Source organism: Berghia stephanieae, chromosome 12 (assembly GCF_034508935.2).
Source record: "Berghia stephanieae isolate SIO BIC M18660-M18661 chromosome 12, UCSD_Bste_1.3, whole genome shotgun sequence".
In the NCBI taxonomy this organism is placed as follows: domain Eukaryota; kingdom Metazoa; phylum Mollusca; class Gastropoda; order Nudibranchia; family Aeolidiidae; genus Berghia; species Berghia stephanieae.
In genome coordinates this window covers 21,333,067-21,354,187 of record NC_088371.1, presented here as the reverse complement: position 1 = coordinate 21,354,187, position 21,121 = coordinate 21,333,067, and the positions used below count along the sequence as shown (strand labels likewise).

The following is a 21,121-nucleotide window of genomic DNA, read 5'->3' as shown; positions in this document are numbered from 1 at the left end:
CAGGAACCCCCACCAAGGTTACAAAGACCCTCCTCTGCAAAGGGCTCTAGAAGGAGAAGAGAAGGTGGGTCCGCACATTTACTTTTATCTCCTGTTTGTTAAGCCTTTGCATTACACCCTCCACCAGCTTTGTTGAATTACCCTTTTCTAAACGTTGAGTGAAATTGAACAAATATTCTTTTTTTTAAAAATCTTATTCTAATGGTCTTTTTTCAATTTGACCAAAGTGTCTTGTTTTAATTCAATATTGTAGTCTTAAAGGTAGATATAGCAATGCCATAAGCTCAGTTAATATCATAAAAATCAATCATTACCATTAGCAAGTTATATATATATATCATGTCATTCTACCACTACTACTACCACTATTCTTTTGGTTTGTTATTTAAATGTGTGGCAGGGGTTGCATTGCATATTATGGCACAGCACCTATTATTCCAGAATAAATAATTTGACCTTCGTTATTATTTTATCTGGCAGCATTTTTTGTATTTTATTAGTTTTAGGAGTTAGTTTTATTTCTTTATTCTTAATTCGAAACGCCCCCCCCCCCTCCCCCCCTATAAAAACCTTCACTGTCTGACCAACAAAACAAAATTTTTCTGTTTTAGCTGTAAAGATGTAATAGCATGATGCTACACTATGTCCAATTCAAATGTTTACAGTTTCAAATTCAAATACATTCATGAATTATCAAGGAAACAAATCTTGAAGAACCATATTCACTATTTGTTTGAATATAAAATCAAACTCACTGAACAATGTTTTTGGCTCTACTGTCAAATGTTTTAAAACATCATTGGAAAATACTCAATATCAAGAAGAGAATTCAAACTATAAATGAAGATTGATTAATTTGTAGCAATTACAATAAAGGGGGGGGGGGGGGGGGGGGGAGAAAAATACAGAAACAATTTATTCTGAAAGTGTATATTTCATTTTGGAATCAGGATTTCAATTTACTATTAAAGGAGAGTTTGATACAGTTGATAATTGTCAATGGTTCTGCTGCCCATGTCCTCTGTGACTGTTTGGATCTCCCAAGTAATTTTTCTCTGGAGGTCATTCGGCTTTCATGAGTGCCTCCCCTTCCAAAAAAAAAAAGCATTTGGTGGATAGAAATCCAGCAAATAGGAGTCATGTTGGTTTCCCTTGAGACAAGACATGAATCAACGTGGCCATTTTCGTGAGAGCTCGCTATTTGTTGTTAGAACCATTTTTTTAACAGGGACAAAGCCGCATTTCAAAGGAGCAGTGAATTTCTTTAGGACAGACGAGAAGTTATACCGACAGACCTTTATTATAGTGGTACGACTGTGGCTCTTGAGATGATGAGAATAAATGTAATGTAAACCACTGCCAAAAAAATAAAATAATACAAATAATAAATTAATCTGTACCCTAGCCATAATCTTATTATTAATTCGGCAGCCATATTAGGTAGAATAAGATGTTTTGAATTTTTTTTGTTCAATTCTAAAGCTTTGTGATGTAAGGAATGGAATCAGACATTGTCTGAAAGTATAAAAAGGAACACTATTGTGTTAATACAAGTATTCAATAATACAATACGAAACAAAATGTTTTCATCACCGAAGTTCATGGCTCTTTTCTTTTTTTTTTTTTTTTTGCACTGCTTTTTTTTTTTTTAACAGCTCAAAACCACGCAGCTCTTGGTAAATATTTTATTTATTTAGTTTATTATATTTTTTTTTAGCAATTTTTTTTTTTTCTTTCATAGAGACATTTATTGATAACGATAGACAGCTTACTGTAATCACTATATTACAATTATCATAATCCTAGCAATTATTTTGTTTTTTGATTTGGTTTTGTGAAAAGTGGCAGTCACTTTTGTATATGATTTGTCTCACCACTGAAATTCAAAACAGAAGGAGGTCTGCCTAGAGAAAAAATAGTTTGTGGGTTGTGTTTATGTGTGTGTTTTGAAAGTAACATTTCTCAAGAATCACTCTGGATAATAATGTATAATGATAGAAACATAATAATGGTGGCAAAAATAGTTTCAAATTTTTCACTCTCCCCCTTCCCTTCCTCTCTTAACACCCCCCCCCCCCAAACACAGTTCCATTTTTAAGTGTACCTATAATAAGACAGTGGATGCTCTAATAATAGGTCTAAGAATGTAAATTGCTTTACTTTGATGAAAAATGTTTCTCTAATTCTGGCCCCATACATCTTCCACTTAACAAATTGAAAGATCGCAATTTGTCAAAAGGTTTTAAACCATCTTTGAAGTCTTAAGTTTAAGAATTTTAGCCAAGTTGAAGATCTTCTTAATGTATTGACATTGTTGTGGCTTTGTGGTCTGGTGGTATGACACTCACTCACCTTCGGCCTGTTGATCCGTGGTTGGAGTCCCACTCTCGGCAGTGCAAAGTTGAGTCCTTCGACAGGGCTCCTTACTTACATTCTCTCATCACAACCAGGTGTAAAATGAGTACTCTGCCATTAAAAGTAAAAGCTTTATCCTTGTTAAAAATTTTGACATCACCCGACAGTCATTGTGTCTCATTCCTCAAGTTAAGTGTTGTTGTTGGCTTAGGATCCCTAGTTTTTTTTTCTGTGGATATTGCATCATATAAAAAAAAAATAATAAGAAAAAAGTAGTCCTTCAGAGACATTAGGCTCATGGAGACAGAGTTTGTCCCGGTTTCTATAGCGTGAAACTGACAATAGCAATTGCTTGTTATTCTTTGGATAGGACGCTAATCTATCGCAAAGTACTTTCCACCAAAGCTAATAGACACAGCTACACATTCACTGCTGGGTGGACAGGGGGGTCAAAAAAAATATCGACTGCACCCAGGATCGATCTAGGTCCCTTTGCATGTGAAGTGAGTGCTCTACCAACTGAGCTATCGGGACTGCCCATATATATATATATATATATATATATATATATTATATATATATATATTTTATATATATATATATATAAAGCTCATGGTTAAATATTGATGTAGTAAGTGAAAGTTTTCTGATCATAACGAGAAAAGGTAATTTGCCAATGTATTACAATACATCATAGCATCAGAACAAATATTTCAAATACTTAAATAACACTATGCTCGATGCCCTTGGGTTTTGAGCCCAAAATATTCCTTGTTTGGTCTATGGTTATCATTTTTGTTTCATGCTTTCACCAGTGATAGGAGGCTTTGATTGCATGATCTGTTATTTTTATACAGTTTCCTTGCATGGATACATGGAATTTACACATATGTTTCTATAATATGGTTTATCTCATGCATGGATAGATCTATTTTCTTTGTTTTGGAATGTTTTTCTGTTTCTAATCTCTAATTGGAGATTGGAATTTCTGCTGTTGCATGCTTATTGTTGGAATGGAAGTAAAACATTTCTCATATCTCTCGCTGATCACTGCCAAATAATTCAGAAACGTTCATACATACTATTTAATGGTTATTTTGTGATTCGAATCAGTTATAGACATTTAGAATATCCTCATAAGATATTCGTTCACTGGTTATCCAAAATATATTATTTTGCATCAAACTTTTTAAGATTTTCAGGATCAAACTGTCCTAAATTTCTTTCCCTCAGTTTTTTATGCCAATCATCCGTTCCTGCAAGAATTATTATATTCTTTTCTGGTATAATATTATTTTTTTCTTTCTTTTTGTCTTTTTTTTGGGGGGGGGGGGGGTGTTGTTTGAAGTTCACTTTGTATGGCAATCACAATTCAAATTCACTGACTGTCATTAACCGTAAAGAATCTTATGGATATCGGTGGTGGAACTGAACTGTAAATATTTAGCAGACAGAGATAAGGTTTATTTTGATGTTCTTACTTTTTCATAGAGAAAACGTTTGTTGTTCTCCACCAGTTCTCCATATTTTTTTTTTTGTCTCACTTTCGTGAGATAGTTGAGTTGGTATTTCCTTTTCATGGTGGTGAAAATATAAAACATCAATAGGATAATTTATCATGCGATATGTGATTGGTTGAACATAACAATATTATTTTAATATGTTGGGATTGGTTTTTTTTTCTTTGTATTTTTTTTTTGGTTGGATATATTTTTTACTTTCTTTTTAAAACAGAGATTAATGCAAAATATATTTTTTTCTAGAATTATGTTCATAATGTATTAGTTGGTCTATTATTTATATCCTGCTGTCTTTGTTTTTTTTTTTGTTGTTTTTAAAAAATAGATAACTCCTTTTGATTAATATAATAACCGAAGGAAATGTACATGTAATGTTGGTGGTTTCAGTGCCTATGATTTTTTTTACTAATCAATGGAATAAATAATGATTTGCAATGTGAAACGATGAGGACAATTGATAATAGATAACCAGAATGACCTATAGCAACTGTAACAATGTCATTTAAAACTATGTGACAAAAGGTATCTCATTCTTTCCTTCCTTTTAAATTCCTTTTCTTTTCTTTTTTTTTTTTTAACTTCACTGATTATATGATATTTCTCTTTTTTATTTTTATAATTATTATTAAAACACTTTGTCACTTACATTATTTATTGTATGTTTTAAAAAAATAGAGATAAGAAAGTAAGATGATTAAGATAAAAGATGTCAGAATCAGTTTAAGTGAGAATTGATTTTCTTTTGAAAAAAATATTTTATTGTTATTTAATCTACAAGACATAACATTAGAGATAGCCAGTCCATAAGCTTAGCTATTAAGTATTAATTATCCTATATAAATTCTGTCCAAGGCAAATGTAAGGCTGCTCTTTTTTTCTTTGTGATAAAAGTGGGGTAAAAAATATCAGGAATAACTTTTATTGAGATATTTATAAGATTTGGTCTGTTCCCATTCCTTTATCATTATGTAAATAGTCCATAAGGATCACATTCAGCAGACAGTAACAATTTGGGAAATATTCTATGGACAGAACGTCAGTATTTTTACCAATTGTGAGAGCTATTGATATTCAATCTCTGTTGCATGGCCTGGAAAACAACCTTTACTCAACTGGAGATTGAAACCAGTCATTTTGATTGAGTATCAGGTGCTCTACTGATAAAACTATCAAGACCTGTTGTAAACAGTTGGCGTCTTTTTTAAAAATTGAACTTTTCTTTTAAATGAGTGAATACAAAATGCTTTCTTAGTCCCCGAGGTAAAGAAATAGAATTGTAAGTGGAAATTTAAATTCAAATCTGAAAATCTAAGAGCACAAAAATATGCATCTCATCTTTCTGGCTGCCAATTCTGATTGTTCGAATTTGGGTGAGAAAAAAAATAAAAGGTTGCAGATTCAATCTGTTTTCATTTTCTATTTTACCTTTGCCATGCGGGGTTAGGTTTTATTCTAACCCGAATACTTGCAATAACAATGATGTCGAGCTTCATTGTAAATCCAAGCCATTTCAAGGTCGCTGCTTTCTTATAATTATTATTTGATATAGCGCCAGTATCCACAAACAGTGCTCAGAGGTGCTTTACAATAGTTTTTTTTAGTATCATTTTCTTGGTTGAAAATGGTCAGGCCTGCAGGTATAAGTAAATAAAGATTTGAAAAAAACAAAACAATTATGAATTGAACGAAATTCAGCCTCGCTTTTAAATGGTTAAAAGTTCCATCCCCTGTTGTTAAAACTCCATTATCACATTTCACACCTCATTCACTCTGTATCTTTCTTCACCCCATTCACACTCTCACAAATTCCATCGTTTGCTCCTCTATCCTTCCCTCTCCTCCCTCACCTCACTCCCGAAACGATCAGGTGAGCAAAACGGAGATGAGGTCAGCGGAGAAGAAGGAGAGGAAGGCATAGGAGTGGGAGTTGAGGAGGAGGAGGAGCAAAGAGGAGAATCTGTCAAATTTAGCAGGCGTAGACGCGGCTCAGGTATCTCTCATCATATTTGCACACTGTATCTTCTAAACATATAAATATACATATATATCTATTTCTTCATATCCCATGCACATTTGTATTGTAATTGTATCGACAAACGGTCACATCTCCATAATCTAAATTTCTCTGTTTAAATGTTTTGAATTTATTTTTTGTTTATTTTATATTGTAGTAGATGATTTTTGATTTGTCAACTAATGTGAATTTTACAAAATTTGTCCCTAGTTAACCCAATGCAAAAAAAAAAAAAAAAGAAGAAATAAAAGGAATTTTTCTCAAAGTAATTGACATTACAAAATTTGAGCTATTTAAAGTATATAAAAACGTATTTGATTTATTGTAATTTCATTATTTATTGTCAATTTTAAATATGTGGCCACCTTGATAAGCAAGAGAATGTTTTGATTAATAATTTTAAATGGAATTTAATTTTTTTTAAATGTCATCGACTTTTTAAAATTGAAAGTTTTGTGTTTTGACACATTCAAGGGATGAGGAATAATGATTCGATTTTATATATTATTAAGACAGGATTTAAGCTGTTAAACAATATTCAGGTCTTCATGCTCTAGCGGCTTGTTCCATTTCTGAATTAGTGACATTTGAAAATGAGCTTTTTGGAATAAAAAGATGTGATTTTTAACAGAGTGTTTTGTTTTAATTTTAATTATTCTTTTTTTTTTCATTTTTTCTTCTCTTTTTTTTTTTTTTTTTAAAGCAATTAAAGAATAATCTAAATTTTAAATCCCACAATATACATTGGTTGACATGTCTGTTTTGGTTTTAATACTCATTTTATCTCGATGATGTTGACAAACTTGTTTAGACTAAAGGAAGATGTTTGGATTCAGGGGATGTGACTGTATTTTTAATTTTATACCCAAATGGATACTTCTAAATATTTCGGGGTTTTCTTTCTCTTCTTGTTACCAAATTCTGGTTGTTTCATTCTTTTTAGTTGTCAATTATGAAATGGCACATCTTGATGGTTTGGTATTAAAAGTATAAAATCGCATGGTTAATCAAATTTCAAAATTTTGTTTTAAATATACATTTTTAGATTACATAACGATATTTTTTTTTTACTTATAAAATATGAACGAGTTTATATGATATTAATATAGGGCTAGACAAATCAGAAAGTATAATACAAGAAAAAAATCACCCTGCTTCGATTGGGGAACGAACCTCAGACCATCTGGTTACCAACCCCCCAGTCGAGGCAAGGTAATCTTTTGGATGATTTATTTTTTCTTATATTTTTCTTTCTGCTCTGTGTGACATTTTTTCATACACACTTTTTCAGATCTTCATCTTATTGAATGATGAATACTACAGTTCTAATAATACCTTTGAGATGAAACCAACAGATTTTTTACCCCTTACCGAGTGATTTCATAATCTTAAAAATACCACTGCATACCATCTGCGTACCATTCCATCGTGATATGTCACATATTATTCATATCCACGTGTGAATTATTATTATTATTATTATTATTATTATTATTATTATTATTATTATTATTATTATTATTATTATTATTATTATTATTATTAATGTTATTATTCATCATCATCATCATTATTATTATTATTATTATTATTATTATTATTATTATTATTATTATTATTATTATTATTATTGTGTTTTTTTCTTCTCTTTTGTCAATTTCCATGTCTGACATATTTTCCATTTTACATCTCAGACTTGCATTTTAATGTGTTGAACTTGGAGATGGCATTAAAATACGTAAAAAGAGTTCTGAAATTTTAAACATTATTTTCTGGTTTCGTACTGGGATTTAAAAAGAAATTCTCTGTAATGTATATTGGTTGGGAAGAGGAAATGCATTGAAAAATTACCTAGTCACACAAATATGATTGTTATATGATGGGTAATACAAAAAAAAAAGTCTGGAAATTTGTATCTTTTTTTTTCTTTTACGCATCAATTCTAATTTTGAGCTTAAATGATCTGGCTGTCTTTTGTTTACTTGCTTTTTAAACTATCTTTTGATGTTTTGTGGTGCCTAATGGGGCATGTGGAAATGCTCATTGCTTTGACATGATCGTAATGATCCATTCATTGGTTGGCTTTGAAAAAAATATTTGGGTTTTTAAAATTGTTTTTGTTTGAGGGATTTTGATTTAGACCTGGTTTATCCATTCTCTATATTCAGGGATGCCAAATGTCATGTTTCCCCGGATTTTTTCCAGTTTTCACGGCTTTTTCTGATTTTTTTTTTTTTTTTTTCACACATCAGTTCACACCTCAGCAGCTTTTCCTGTCTCCAAGAAGAAGGTCACTGAAAGTCCTTTCTCTCCAAGACATAAATAAATATTAATGGAATGGGTGCCATACACAAAGGCTCCATACATTTGCAAAGGAAAGGGGGAGGGGGGGGGGGGCTGGGAACAATACAGACAATGGATGTTTCAGGTATACAAACCCTTCGTCAGCACAACAATAAACAAATTAACGTGGAAAATAAATAATTGTACAAGTTATATTGCATTTTATTTTATGTTTTCCATGTTAATTTTTGTATTGTTGTGCTGACGAAGGGTTTGTACCTGAAACGTCCATTGCCTGTTTTGTTCCCATCCAAAGCCTCTCCATTTTCATTCACTCTTTCATTAGTATTTTCACGATCACAGACTTCAGGTAGCCCTCACCACCCTCTCTACTTTTCCAAAGGAAAGAGGGGAAAGTTATGAGAGATGTTTTTGATTACTCATTTACAAGGTGTGTTTTAGGCGAGATGTGATGCTCCATTTTCCCCCCTTTTTTTTTCCAAAAATCATTTGGCATCCCTCTATATAATTGTCTGGGACATTGAATTTAATTGATTAGAAGATCCAACACCTTTCCGTATCCCTAAACTTTTTAATTTTAATTCCACCATCACATCTGCTGATGTGAATTTGTTATTATTTAATAGTTTAAGACACAGTTGCAGCGGAAAACGCTGGATCCCAGAACAAAAAAAATTACTCTACTTGATTAAAGGGACGTTTTTGTTAACTACTCTGTTGTCAGTAATAAGAACAGGTGGTTATTTGATAATTATTTTATTTTTATTTATTTTTCAGTCTAACTCATTACCATGGTTATCAAATCTGAGATTGAGATAAAGAGTGCCAGTATTATAAGTTTCAATTCGTTGAATTAGAAACAACTTTCTGGTTTAAATGATGATAATGATATAATAATAGTAATAAATATAATTTATAGAGCACCAATCTCCACTGAACATGCTCAATGGTGCTTTACAAGTCATAGGTGACATGACAGTTTTATGAAAATTAAATGATAATCAGAATTAAAGATTCGTGATGCTATTAATGATAAGAAAACGTCCAGATTTTTTACCAATCAATAGAATCTGGTACTCACACTCATCACTCGGTTTTGTTACCTCACTATTTCTATCAGTAATTCATATCATGAATTAATATAGCCGCAGTATTCACTAGAATTAAAGCAACATCATGGTGGTCCCTCGGCTTTTTGTTTTGAAAATATGACTTAAAAGTTCATTGGAAAGAACATTTCCTGCTCATTTATTTCATCTAACTAACAATATCCATTCTGCCATTCGTATTTTAATTCAATAATCATTTTAGTTGAGAAAAATGTCAGAACAAATACACCTCGGCGGAGGTTGTCATCTCGGGCTAGATTAGTGGCCAAAGTCATTTCACTCATTCATTTTTAGTACTGTTTACGAGTGTTCCCAGATGGTTTTTTTTTTTTTTTTTCTTCTTTAAAACGTTTTTTTACTATTTGGTCATCATTTTTATTTACTCAATGCTTTGTCTTTCTTTTAAGTGATGCTTATTTATTTATTTTTATTTATTCATTCATTCATATATATATATTTTATTTTTTAAAAATTTTATTTTTGAATTCACTGTAATATCTCTCCTATGTACACAGTCCGAGAAGGACTTTTAATGTGGTGATGAATAGAATTTATTCTTTGTCCGTATAATTTGCATGTGGTCTTTGTCCTTATCCCTGGAGGTGAATTTGTTATTATTTAATCGCTTAAGACACAGTTGCAGCGGAAAACGCTGGATTCCAGAACCCAAAAAAATTGAGCTTTTTTTATATTACTCTGCTAGATTAAAGGGACGTTTTTATTGTTAACTGCTCTGTTGCCAGAAACATTAATAGGGTGGTTATTTGATATTTATTTTATTTATTTATTTATTTATTTTTCAGTCTAACTCATTGTCATGTTTATCAATTTATCTTCTGTACAACAGTGTACATTGTTGTTATGACCAGGGACTAGTGGGTTTAAGTTAAACTTTAACTACCTATTTAATTTATTTCACTTGTTCCAACAACAAATAACACCTTCAATGCGGTAACGAAAGTGTGTTGTTACTTTGTAGCAATTATAGATGTGGTGTTTGATTGTTTTGTTTTGTTTTTAGTTTTTCTGGGTTTTTCTTTTTTTTTTTTTCTTTTGGTTTTGGTTTCGTGTTTGTATATTTACCTATAGTAGAGATGGGATAGAAATTAACCCCCCCCCCCCCCCCCGCCCCTGCCCCCAATCGCCTTGATTATCCTTCCTAGTAAAGTAGTCGGTGTATGTATGGGTTATGGTTTTAATCGTCACTCACCATTATCAAAACGGTGTTATGGCTGGTGGATTAGTGAGTTTTAAAATATGAATTTAGAATTAGAGACGGTAAGGTTGGGTTAAGATTGATGTATTTTATTGATGCTTTTTATCACTTTCGATTAACTCTCTCCTGACCGACTATAGGAAAATCGTCACATTGGTTACGAAACAACCAACATTTTTCTTTTTCAAATTTCTCTTGTACATCATAAAATTTTAAGAAAATGAACAGTGTGTTGTAGAGTATGTTTTGCTAAAGAAATTATGTATCGCAAGGAGTTTACTGCTATCGTGTTTGAGTGATAAAAAATCTATTTTTGTGTTAGTTGGGTGTGTGTAAAGTTTTGAGGACAATCCTGACAATGTCTTGTAAGGTGAGAGTTTACTCTCTTAGGTGGGGGGGGGGGGGGGTTGTTTGTTGTCTGTGGCAAGTCTGAGCTAAGTCATTGTCTTCCTCAGAGGTTAATGACGTTAATGGTTAACCTTAATGACATTATTATAAATAAATAATTCTTGATTGAAAAGATTGTGCATGTAAATTTTTTTCGAAAGTCTCTGGACTTCCTTCATGAAGGAAATTTAAAAATCGATCACATGTTACTGTTTCAGCGATTGTTTCAGAAATTGTTTGATGTTTAAGAAAAAAAAATCGACAAATAATAAACAATGTTGGGTATCAAGTAATTGTTTAAATTTAATATAATTTTTAGAGGACGAGGAGGGGTGGTGTGGGCAGATGAACTTATTTTGTTTTGATAATGATTATATTTTAAACGTAATGGAATGTTTGCAAGTTTTTTTTCGTTTTTTTTTTCTCTCATCTTTTTGCAGTCTTATTTCTCATCGAGACTTTAAATGCCAATGAAATTAAACTTTTATGATAATTGAAAAGTTTTGAATTGTCTATTTAATTTAAAAAAAAAAAAAAAAAGAAAGAAAATAGACTTAATGTTTTATGATTGCTTGCTATTAGCTGGAAAAATTTAACATAAATACATTTTTTTAAAAACTGTAAATAAAGAACAACTCAATAGTGGTAAAAATAAAATTATGTTTTTTGTTTTTTTTTTTTGTTTTTTTTTTTTTGGGGGGGGGGGGGGGGGGTTGTTTTTGTTATATTTTTTAAAACATGAAGATCCATCCATTGTATAAAAGGAATTTAAGTATGATCTGTTGATTTTTTTATTGAGTTTAGAAAAAATTTAAATATACAAAGTCTTCCCAAATATTCCAGAAGCTATAAAAATTGATATCCTAATATCGAATTTAACTTATTAAAAATCAATGGAAAAAAGAAATTATACATGAATTTAAGGTAATTTAAAACTATCAAGTATAGAGATAATTATTTTCTGCCCAATCATGTTATTTAATTCTTTCAATTTTCTTTCCCATCACCATTGTTAGAAGATGAAGAGTTTCAGAAAGAGATGGCCCCATCTAAAGAAGCAATGATAGGAGAGGGAGATCTTCCACCTCAAATATCGGCTGCGTAAGTCTTTTGGATGATAGTAATCGTGACGTCTTGTATGGAGTAATTTGAGTTCCTTTTGGGAACCTGCGTGAGGTTCCTGATCTCCCATAATAGACAGGAGGCACTTACTGAACTTACTGTGTCTCCTAGCCACCTGTATCTGTTTTCCAACATGCTTTCTGTCTTTGTCTTGGGATGAGATTACTTGGTTTTGTCCTGGCCTAGCTGGGAGGGAAATGGTCAAATGTATAGTCAGAGTTTTGGGAGATGATATATTTTGTCTTGTAAATCATCTCTCTGTTATGCACTGTATTATGTTTTGTTTACATATTATATATGATTTGTAAACAGTTGAGTGTATTCCTCTAAGTGGGGACCTGTGCTTGTGTCTGGACGAGACTTTTAGGTGATCTCAAACTAAGTACTGTGATAGTGTGTTCTTGGAATCCACATCTGTTTCCTCTTTGAGCTAATTCCCCTTTTCTTACCTTTTTTTGGATGCTTTAATTATAATTCTAGAACTTTTTACCAACCCATTTTCTTCCTTTTTACTGGCGCTGATGTGACCTTGATGTGTCACAAACGCTGTAAAACCCTTAAAAACAAAAAAAAACAACAAACATTTGTGATTAGGCAGGGCAATGTACTCGGCCACTGATGTCATTTGGAAGGGGCTGGGTGGGGTCCTTTGACCTCCCATGGTGAGTGTTGTGATATGAATAATTGTTTATTACCAGTTGCACTCAAATCTTGTATGTATCTACTTATAACATATGTTGTAAAAATTTGCGTTTATTCCTCTTATATTGAGATCCTGTGCCGGTGTCTGGATGAGTCTTTCAGGTGATGTCAAACTAAGTACACTGACGATGTGCTCTTGGAATCTACATCTATTCCCTATTTAAACCAATTCCCCCTTGTCTTACTTTTTCTTAGGTGCTTTACTTGTAATTCTAGAATTTTTTGATTGTCCCGTTTTCTTCCTTTTTACTGGTGCTGATATGACCTAAATGTGTTGCAAACGCTGTAAAACTCTTAAAAAAAACAAAAACTAAAAAAATTAATCAGCAGGGCGATACACTCAGCCACTGCTGTGATTTGGAAGGGTGATCAGTACCCTTTTTTTTTCAGTGCTGGCTGAAAATATTAACAATAACGACTTGGGATTGAATTCAGGCCATTCACATTGGGAAGTGAGAGCTATTACTTATGTCAATAAAGTAACTACCACTCAAAGTATTGGTCAAATGTTTTGTTACCCCTCTCTCGAATATCCCAATTCAAGTGTAAATGTTGCTGCTTGAAGCTCTTGTCTTCCTCTAATAAATTGAACCTTACAATTCAATACTTACCTTTATCAATTCAAGTGATAAATTAAAAAAAAATTGATTTTGCCAGCATTTTAAAAGTGATTGCTTCAAAAATACAAGGAAAAAACCCTGAGATTTTCAATATATTATTTTAAAATTCAAATAAGATTATTAACCAACCATATCTATCGTTTCATTGCATGCCCTTAACCTCCTCAGTCGTCAGCTTGCCAGACCACCCAGTGCACGTCCTGCCCCGCCAAGACCTAAACAGGAAGCTTCAGAGTCAGAGCCTGCTATGAGGTGAGTTTAAGATCCTTGAGGACTTTCTTTCTTTTTGTTTTGTTTTTGTTTTTGATTATAGTTTGCATTTAATTTGAATGTATCTAAATTTTATTTATTTATTTATTTATTATTTTTTTTTAGAAGTTTTTATTGTATTTTTTTTTTTTAATTAATTTCAGATTGGGTGGAAGTCAACCAGCCAATGTTATTGTAGATAACGGAATGGATGATGAAGATGATGATGAAAACTTTCTTGTTGAAGAATCTGCCCCTCCTCCCCCAGATCTTGATCAAGTGAGTTTTTATTTTTTTTAATTAAAAAAAAAAATGCTTATGCTGCATCACGGGGGTCCCGATAGCTCAGTTGGTAGAGCACTCGCTTCACATGCAAAGGGACTGAGATCGATCCCGGATGCAGTTGAGATTTTTTTCTGTCCCCCTGTCCACACAGCAGTGAATGGGTAGCTGAGTCTGTTAGATTTGGTGGAAAGTAGTTTGCTCTAGACTAGTGTCCAATCCAAAGGATAGCAAGCAATTGCTATTGTCCGTTTCATACTATAGAAACAGGGCTAAATTCTGGCTCCATGGGCCGAATGGCTCTGAAGGACTACTATGCTGCATCATTCAAAAAAATCTGATTTGTTGCCATTTCAACAGTAAAAGTCTGTTTGAGCTGGAGGCATGAAATTTGTTTTAAAGGTAATTCCTTCTATAGATGTTTAGTCAATTAAGAATTTTGTTAGCATTTAAAATGTATTTTGATTGTAGTTTAGGAGTTGCTATTATATTTTTCTCTCTCTTTTTATGGCCACTTATATCATATGTGAAGTTGATCATTAGATAGAAAACAAAAGTCATTAAATAATCTTGACAATCAGTTGGTCAAATTTCTGGTATGAGCAAGATTTGAAGAAAAACTTTTATAGGTTAAAAATGTCAAAAGTTTTCATATATTAAGATATCCATACGCAGTGGAGCTGGGTATTTATATGGATCATTTTTAAAAGGCAAACAATACACGATACATTTCTGTCGAACCTGAAAAACAAACCTGTCTGAAGACATTCTTTGGGATAAAGGGGGGATTTTTCTCTTCTTATTTATGCACACACAAAATAACTAAGGAATTTGCTTTTCTCTTCTTGATTTGAATGCCCCAGTCTTTAAAATCTTTGACGTGTTTAGCGTAATTACTTTCCAATGAATTTATCAAAGATGTTTATGTAAATTCTTAACTTACTTACTTACTTACTTATCCGAACCAGCGACCACCTGAGCTCTAGCCCTTCGGTCTTGTGCCGTGACGTAAAATTTTTAACAAAAAGGAAAAAAAAAGACAAACAATTACATGAATTAATTTTAAAAACAAGATGGTTTTGTTGAATATATTTAAGTCTACTGTTTTGTTTGTCTCCTTCCAGCAACCCATTTCAAAACCGACAGAAGAAGATGATACAGAACATGGTGAGTCGATTTGACATTTTTATTTGGCGCCATGCCCTTTTCTTTCTTTTTTTCTTTTTTAGAAGTTTTTTCTTTTTTTATAAATATAGTTCTTGTTTTGTGGTACAGTTTACTAGAGCTGTATTAGGAATCATTTATAAGGATATTTATGCAAGAAATCGAACATTTTTTATTTTGAGAGGGTAATGTGTGAGGATTGATCAGCTTATTTTGGTTTTCGGGATCAACAAGAACTTTCCTGTTTTGTGTTTTGTTTTCATGGGATTTAGTATAGCGTATGAGTTTCCAAATTTGAAGGAAAATAAAAACAACAGGAAACAGCAGTTCTGAGTTTGAAGACAGAGAAAAATAAAATTCAATTTAACATTTCAAAAGCAAGAAACCTTACTTTGACCTAACACCAGAAGTTACCAATTGTCATCAAATGCCATTATAACCAACTATTTCTCTGCTGTATGTCTGGATTTTAAGTGATGTTTTAATGTTTTTATTGTTTTAGTCATATAAGCTGAAGATGGGTTTTGAGCCCGAAACAGTCTGGGTTTGGTATTTTGTTCTTTTCCGAAGCAGTTATATTCATTTTTGTTCATTACTTTTAACAGTCCACAGCTTCTAGCAGCTTTATACTACTTTTACATAATATATGGTTTAAAATTTTCCTGGCCAAAGCATAGACCACCTGGCTGGCTATTTTGTTCCTATCAACCATCATTTTTTGTTTTGTTTTACTTCCTAGGTGCTTTGGTGAAAAAAATGCTCGAGTCCAAGAAAGAGTTGGAAGGAGGGAGCCAAACTCAGCAGGCAGGCCAGGCCAAAAAGACAGAAATTGTAAGGATGTCTCCCACCAGGGTTGCCAAATTATTTTCAGGCATTCTGCCAACTGGATTTTAAAAATCTGCCAAATACCACAAAAATCGGCCAAACCGTACTATTTATAGTACCCCCTTTGAAAACTCATCAGTTTTGTTAAACAAAAATTTGCAAGGCCGATGTCATAAATTCTTTTTTTCATTTCTCAAGTTTGAAAAAATCACTAATACATAAAAATTGCCATGGAAAACGTGGAGTAGACCTATACATTCATTCCTAGGCCTCGGAAAATAAAATCTGCCAAATATCTGCCGAACTGCCGAGGCGTTTTTTTTCCTGCCAGACGACTTCAAATTCTGCCAAATTGGCAACCCTGTCTCCCACTCCTCGTCGTCCTCCTCTTCCCTTTCTTCCAGTCGGCTATTAACCAAAATGTTAATGAAGAACGATGGTCTATTTAATGAACAATCTACAGGAACAACCACATTTTAAAAAATATTTATTGAAAGTACTGCATTTATTTTCTGTAGGAGTCTATGAAACTATTTTCATAAGGATGAAATTTTGAGAAAATTCATTAAAAAAAAAAATCCAAAGTAATAATAAGATTGGCCATGTCTCTTTTTTAAAACTAAAACATTAACTTTTAAAGATAGTTTAGATGCAATATCTAGCATGTATCAGGGAATTAATTCTCTCCTTAAGATGGTTTAGGTGAAATAAGTAGCATGTATCAGGGATTAATTCTCTCCTTACCAGCCATTTACAGAATTTTACCTGAAAGTTCACACCCACTCAACACAAAAATATAATTATTTTCTTTTACTTTAAAAAAAAATTAGCGCATTATCCACTAAAAGTGCTCAAAGTGCTTTACAAGGGGTCCCTGGCCAACAGCAACATTTAACATTTAGGGCCGGAAATGACGCTTGTTAGGCGATGTTATAATTTTTTCGGACAGAGACAATGCTGTTAATGGCCAGGTACTCATTTTTCACCTGAGTACGGTGAAAGAATGTGAGTAAAGAGCCTTCTCCAAGGACTCAACTTTGTGCCGAATGAGGCTCGAACCCAGGACTTTCCGATCTGAAGGCGAGTGACATACCACAAGACCACATAGCCACACTTTAACAGAAATGCAACACATCCAGTCTATACATAATATTGTTCAGGAAAATGAATTCGACAACAGATTGTCAAAATGTTAAAGCTTTTTTTAAAAAAAAAAAGCATCCTTTAAATTTTGTGATGGACAAAAGAAACCAGATTGAGAAAATTGTTGGTTGTATCGTAACGAATGTGATGATTTTCCAAAGAGTGGGTTACTTACTTATCCGAACCAGCGACCATCTGAGCTCTAGCCTTTTGGTCTTGTGCCATGACGTAGAAAATAGACGTCTTTTGTTACATTTCATTTTGTAATAATATTTTTTTTTTATTCTGCTTCCTCCTGCTTTCTCTCTCTCTCTCTCTCCCAACACCTCCACCAATCACCTCAGGAGCGTCCTGCCATGTCCGATGCCCAGCGTCGTAAACAGAGGGAACAAGTCCAGAAAGAAGTGGAGAAACTCAGGGCTAGTATTCAGAGTTTGACCAGGAGCGCCAACCCTCTTGGAAAGGTGAGTGCATTGACCAGACATATCTTTTTTAATAATAATAATAATAACAATAATAATAACAATATATTTCTATGGCCCCTAAGTATCCACTTAAAAGTGCTCTACAGCACTTTACAATTAACTCATATGCACAACCACCCACCCACACACGCCCTTACATATGTATATATATTAAAAAAAAAAAAGAAACATTGAAATAGGGAACAATAATGTGATGTCAAAATGCTGGTTCCAATCTTCTTGAAAGTGTGAAACCAGTACCAAGGAGGACTGTATACATACATTGTGCATCTGATCTTCTGGTTTCAGAGTGGTGGTATCATATTTTCAGTAGGCCATGCTTCTTGTAAATCATCAAGACTGAAATGGCGAGTATCCCAATTTCTTCTGTGATAATTTTCTTTCGCATGCCAGACTTTTCAACCGCATCGATCATCTGGATCTTTCTTTTCAGCATTAGGTTTGTCAACCTTCTGTTTGCCATTGTAGTTGTAGATTTAACTTGAATTCTTGATAAAATTGATACTAATTAAGAGGGTCATTATATAGGATGGCCTGGGAAGAAAAAATAATAAATAATCTTGAACTTGAAGTTGCGACGATGTAAAATGTGAGATGGATAAATCAAAGTTATTCGATACTGCTTATGTACATTGAGCACGGACGTCAGACAAAGCACCTACATCATTTTGGTGGGCGCCAATCGTCCGCGGATATTCTTAACCAATGAAAATTCTTACTGGTAGCTTTTTTAACCAATGGAAATACTTGTTTATTTGTGATTTTATTATGGTCATGAATGATAAGAACATCAACTTAAGCGACATCGACTTATGTGGAGTTTTTTTTTTTTTTTACTGATGTTATGTAGGAAGAAGCACTGCATTCTAATTACTTGCTTCAACTTTAATAGGATATTTTATTGAAGGTGACTATACAAGTGAATTTGAGACTATAAAAAACCCCCCAAAAAACGCAAAAAAGCATTTATAGAATGCAATATCCATTACATGTGCACAAAGGTCCTCACAAGGGGTCTCCAGTCAACAGCAATACTTAATCACACAAGACGAGACATGATGCCTGACAGACGAAATTACAAACTTTTTTCAACAGACAACAATGTTCACAGCCAGGTACTTATTATACACATGAGTACAGTGAGCGAATCTGACCTAAGAGTCTGCTCAGAGTCTCAGAGCGGGACTCGAATCCTGGACCTTCCAATCCGAAGGCGGCTGTCATCGCACAAGACCAGAACCAGTTTGTGCATGTCTCTTCTTCTTCTTCTTCTTCTTCTTCTTCTTCTTCTTCTTCTTCTTCTTCTTCTTCTTCTTCTTCTTCTTCTTCTTCTTCTTCTTCTTCTTCTTCTTCTTCTTCTTCTTCTCTTTTCTTTTTTTTTCTTCTTTTCTTACTTCCTTCTCTTTTCTTCTTCTTCTTCTTCTTCTTCTTCTTCTTCTTCTTCTACTACTTTTCTTTTCTTCTTCTTCTTCTTCTTCTTCTTCTTCTTTCTTCTTCTTTTCTTCTTCTTCTTCTTCTTCTTCTTCTTCTTCTTCTTCTTCTTCTTCTTCTTCTTCTTCTTCTTCTTCTTCTTCTTCTTCTTCTTCTTCTTCTTCTTCTTCTTCGCGTTTGCTATTTTTGTGCATATCTGAATCCCTCCCTCTCTCTCTCTCTCTTCCAAGGTGATGGACTATGTGCAAGAAGATTTGGACTCGATGCAGCAGGAATTAGACAAGTGGAGGCAGGAGAATGCCCAACTGGGATTGGATCTCAAACGGGAAATGAAGTAAGTATTTAGCTAGCGTGAGATTCCTATTGAGGTCAGTGGTGTTTGAATTTTTCAGACCATTTTTTCATATTTTTTTTTGGGGGGGGGGGGGGGGGGGGGGGGGGGGGGGGTAAAATTCTTGTTTATTACTACAAGGGAATTATTTAATTTCAAGTAGTGAGGACCACTCTTGGTGACTGTAAGAACAGCCCTAATGTGCTCATGGGTAGGATGATAAAAATGATGATAATAATAATGATAATAATAATAATAATAATAATAATAATAATAATAATAATAATAATAATAATAGTAATAATTATTATTTTTATATATATATTATTATTATTATTATTATTTTTATTTTTATTATAACATAATAATAATAAGAAGAAGATGGAGAAGAAGAAGAAGACTGAACACTTATGTTAAGGATCAACACCTCTCAATCTTGAGGGCTCTGAGTGCAATAGACACACAATACAAGCAAGTAATAATTTTTTTACATTTTCTTATTTTCAAGGTGTTATTAAGCCTTCTTTTTTTTAAAAATTATATTTTTTCCACCCACAGTGTTACAGACCGTGCTGTCGAGCCTTTGAAACAACAATTATCCGAGCTGGAAACGGCTATTGGAGATCAACTGGATCAGATCGCAGCCACCAAGTGTCAAATCATTAAGAATGATTCCAAGATGGAGAAGATGCTTAAAAGTATTGCCAAATCGTGATTGACGGATTGAAGTGATGTCTCGCCTACGTTGATTACCACTGATGACTTTTTAACACTTTTTTTTTTTCTTCTTCCAACATTGACATAAAGACAAATAATGACAAATGAATTGCCGTTTTATGTTTCGATTGCGATGTTCACAACGTTTTGTGACATGGAATGAGTCAGAGGTGAAAATGTTGTGATAGTTTGAGTGATTTAAAAAAAAATTATTTTGGTCGTGAAAGAAGAATTAAATCGTTGACACTGATGAGTATCGAATGATCTGACATGAAAACACAATAATTACCAGACCTGTAAACTTCATGTACAGAATCAATCCCAATTTGTATGAAATGTTTCCTGTTCTTTACAAAAGTAATTTTCTAGGTTTCTTCAGTTTTGCAAAATTTTTTGGGGGGCCTCGATACTTGTAATGACTAAATCAGAAATGAATTTTTTTTGGGTGCGAATTTTTATGCATTTGGCCGCTGATTGTAAACAAAGAATTTTCGAGTGTAGTCTTTTTATTAAAAGTATTTTTAGTGGCTTAACCAATTTGATTTTCCGACTTATTTTGGAGATGGGGAATCAGTCCTCCTCGCCAAGGTAAGATATGATAAGATAAGATAGATGAATATTATTTATCCACTCCTGGATATTTACATTGGGTATTAGCCATAGACTAATGAATTTCACATTTTTTAAATTTAATGAATTTTATTTTTTTTTAATTTTTAGTATCACAGGTTCATATTATCTTTATGTGGTAAATCTGTGTACAAAGATTGCGGTGATGAATTGAACGACTGTTTTTGGGTTTTAAAAAAAAATGATTCAAGGAATAAATGAGCAAAGAAAGAGAGAGAGAGGGGGGGGGGGGGGAGAGATAGAGAGAGAGAGAGAGAGAGAGAGTGAGAGTATCCAGAGCATTTTATTTTTCTCAATGCATTTTGATATCTTTGCAGGAAAGGAGCACATGAAGTTTGTGGTTTTTAAAATGAATTCAGGCGCCTTGAAAACATAGGTCTATAAGACAATAATTAATAATCATGTTTTGTGTATATGGCATCACTTATTATTACGGAATCCTTTGTACAGACTCAAATGTTGTGATATTGGAAACCAAAATTATTGAGACGCTTTGGTCTATTATTATTATTATT

At 33.0% G+C, this 21,121-nt stretch overlaps 1 protein-coding gene across 4 annotated transcripts in view; it reads left to right on the top strand.

The window, feature by feature from the left end:
• LOC144958125 (TRAF3-interacting protein 1-like) overlaps positions 1-20,816 on the top strand; it is a 34,373-nt gene extending 13,557 nt beyond the window's left edge. Inside the window, exons 8-18 of one of the 4 annotated variants that reach the window (XM_078889857.1) lie at positions 4-64; positions 1,656-1,676; positions 5,743-5,865; positions 11,922-12,006; positions 13,518-13,601; positions 13,763-13,877; positions 15,005-15,047; positions 15,784-15,875; positions 17,357-17,476; positions 19,159-19,262; positions 19,818-20,816. In XM_078889857.1, the coding sequence (XP_078745983.1) occupies positions 4-64; positions 1,656-1,676; positions 5,743-5,865; positions 11,922-12,006; positions 13,518-13,601; positions 13,763-13,877; positions 15,005-15,047; positions 15,784-15,875; positions 17,357-17,476; positions 19,159-19,262; positions 19,818-19,974 (1,005 nt within the window). In that variant the 3' untranslated portion in view covers positions 19,975-20,816. The remainder of the gene's footprint in view (positions 1-3; positions 65-1,655; positions 1,677-5,742; positions 5,866-11,921; positions 12,007-13,517; positions 13,602-13,762; positions 13,878-15,004; positions 15,048-15,783; positions 15,876-17,356; positions 17,477-19,158; positions 19,263-19,817) is intronic. The other 3 variants (XM_078889859.1, XM_078889858.1, XM_078889860.1) reach the window with 3 other exon arrangements.
• Positions 20,817-21,121: the final 305 nt, after the last annotated feature.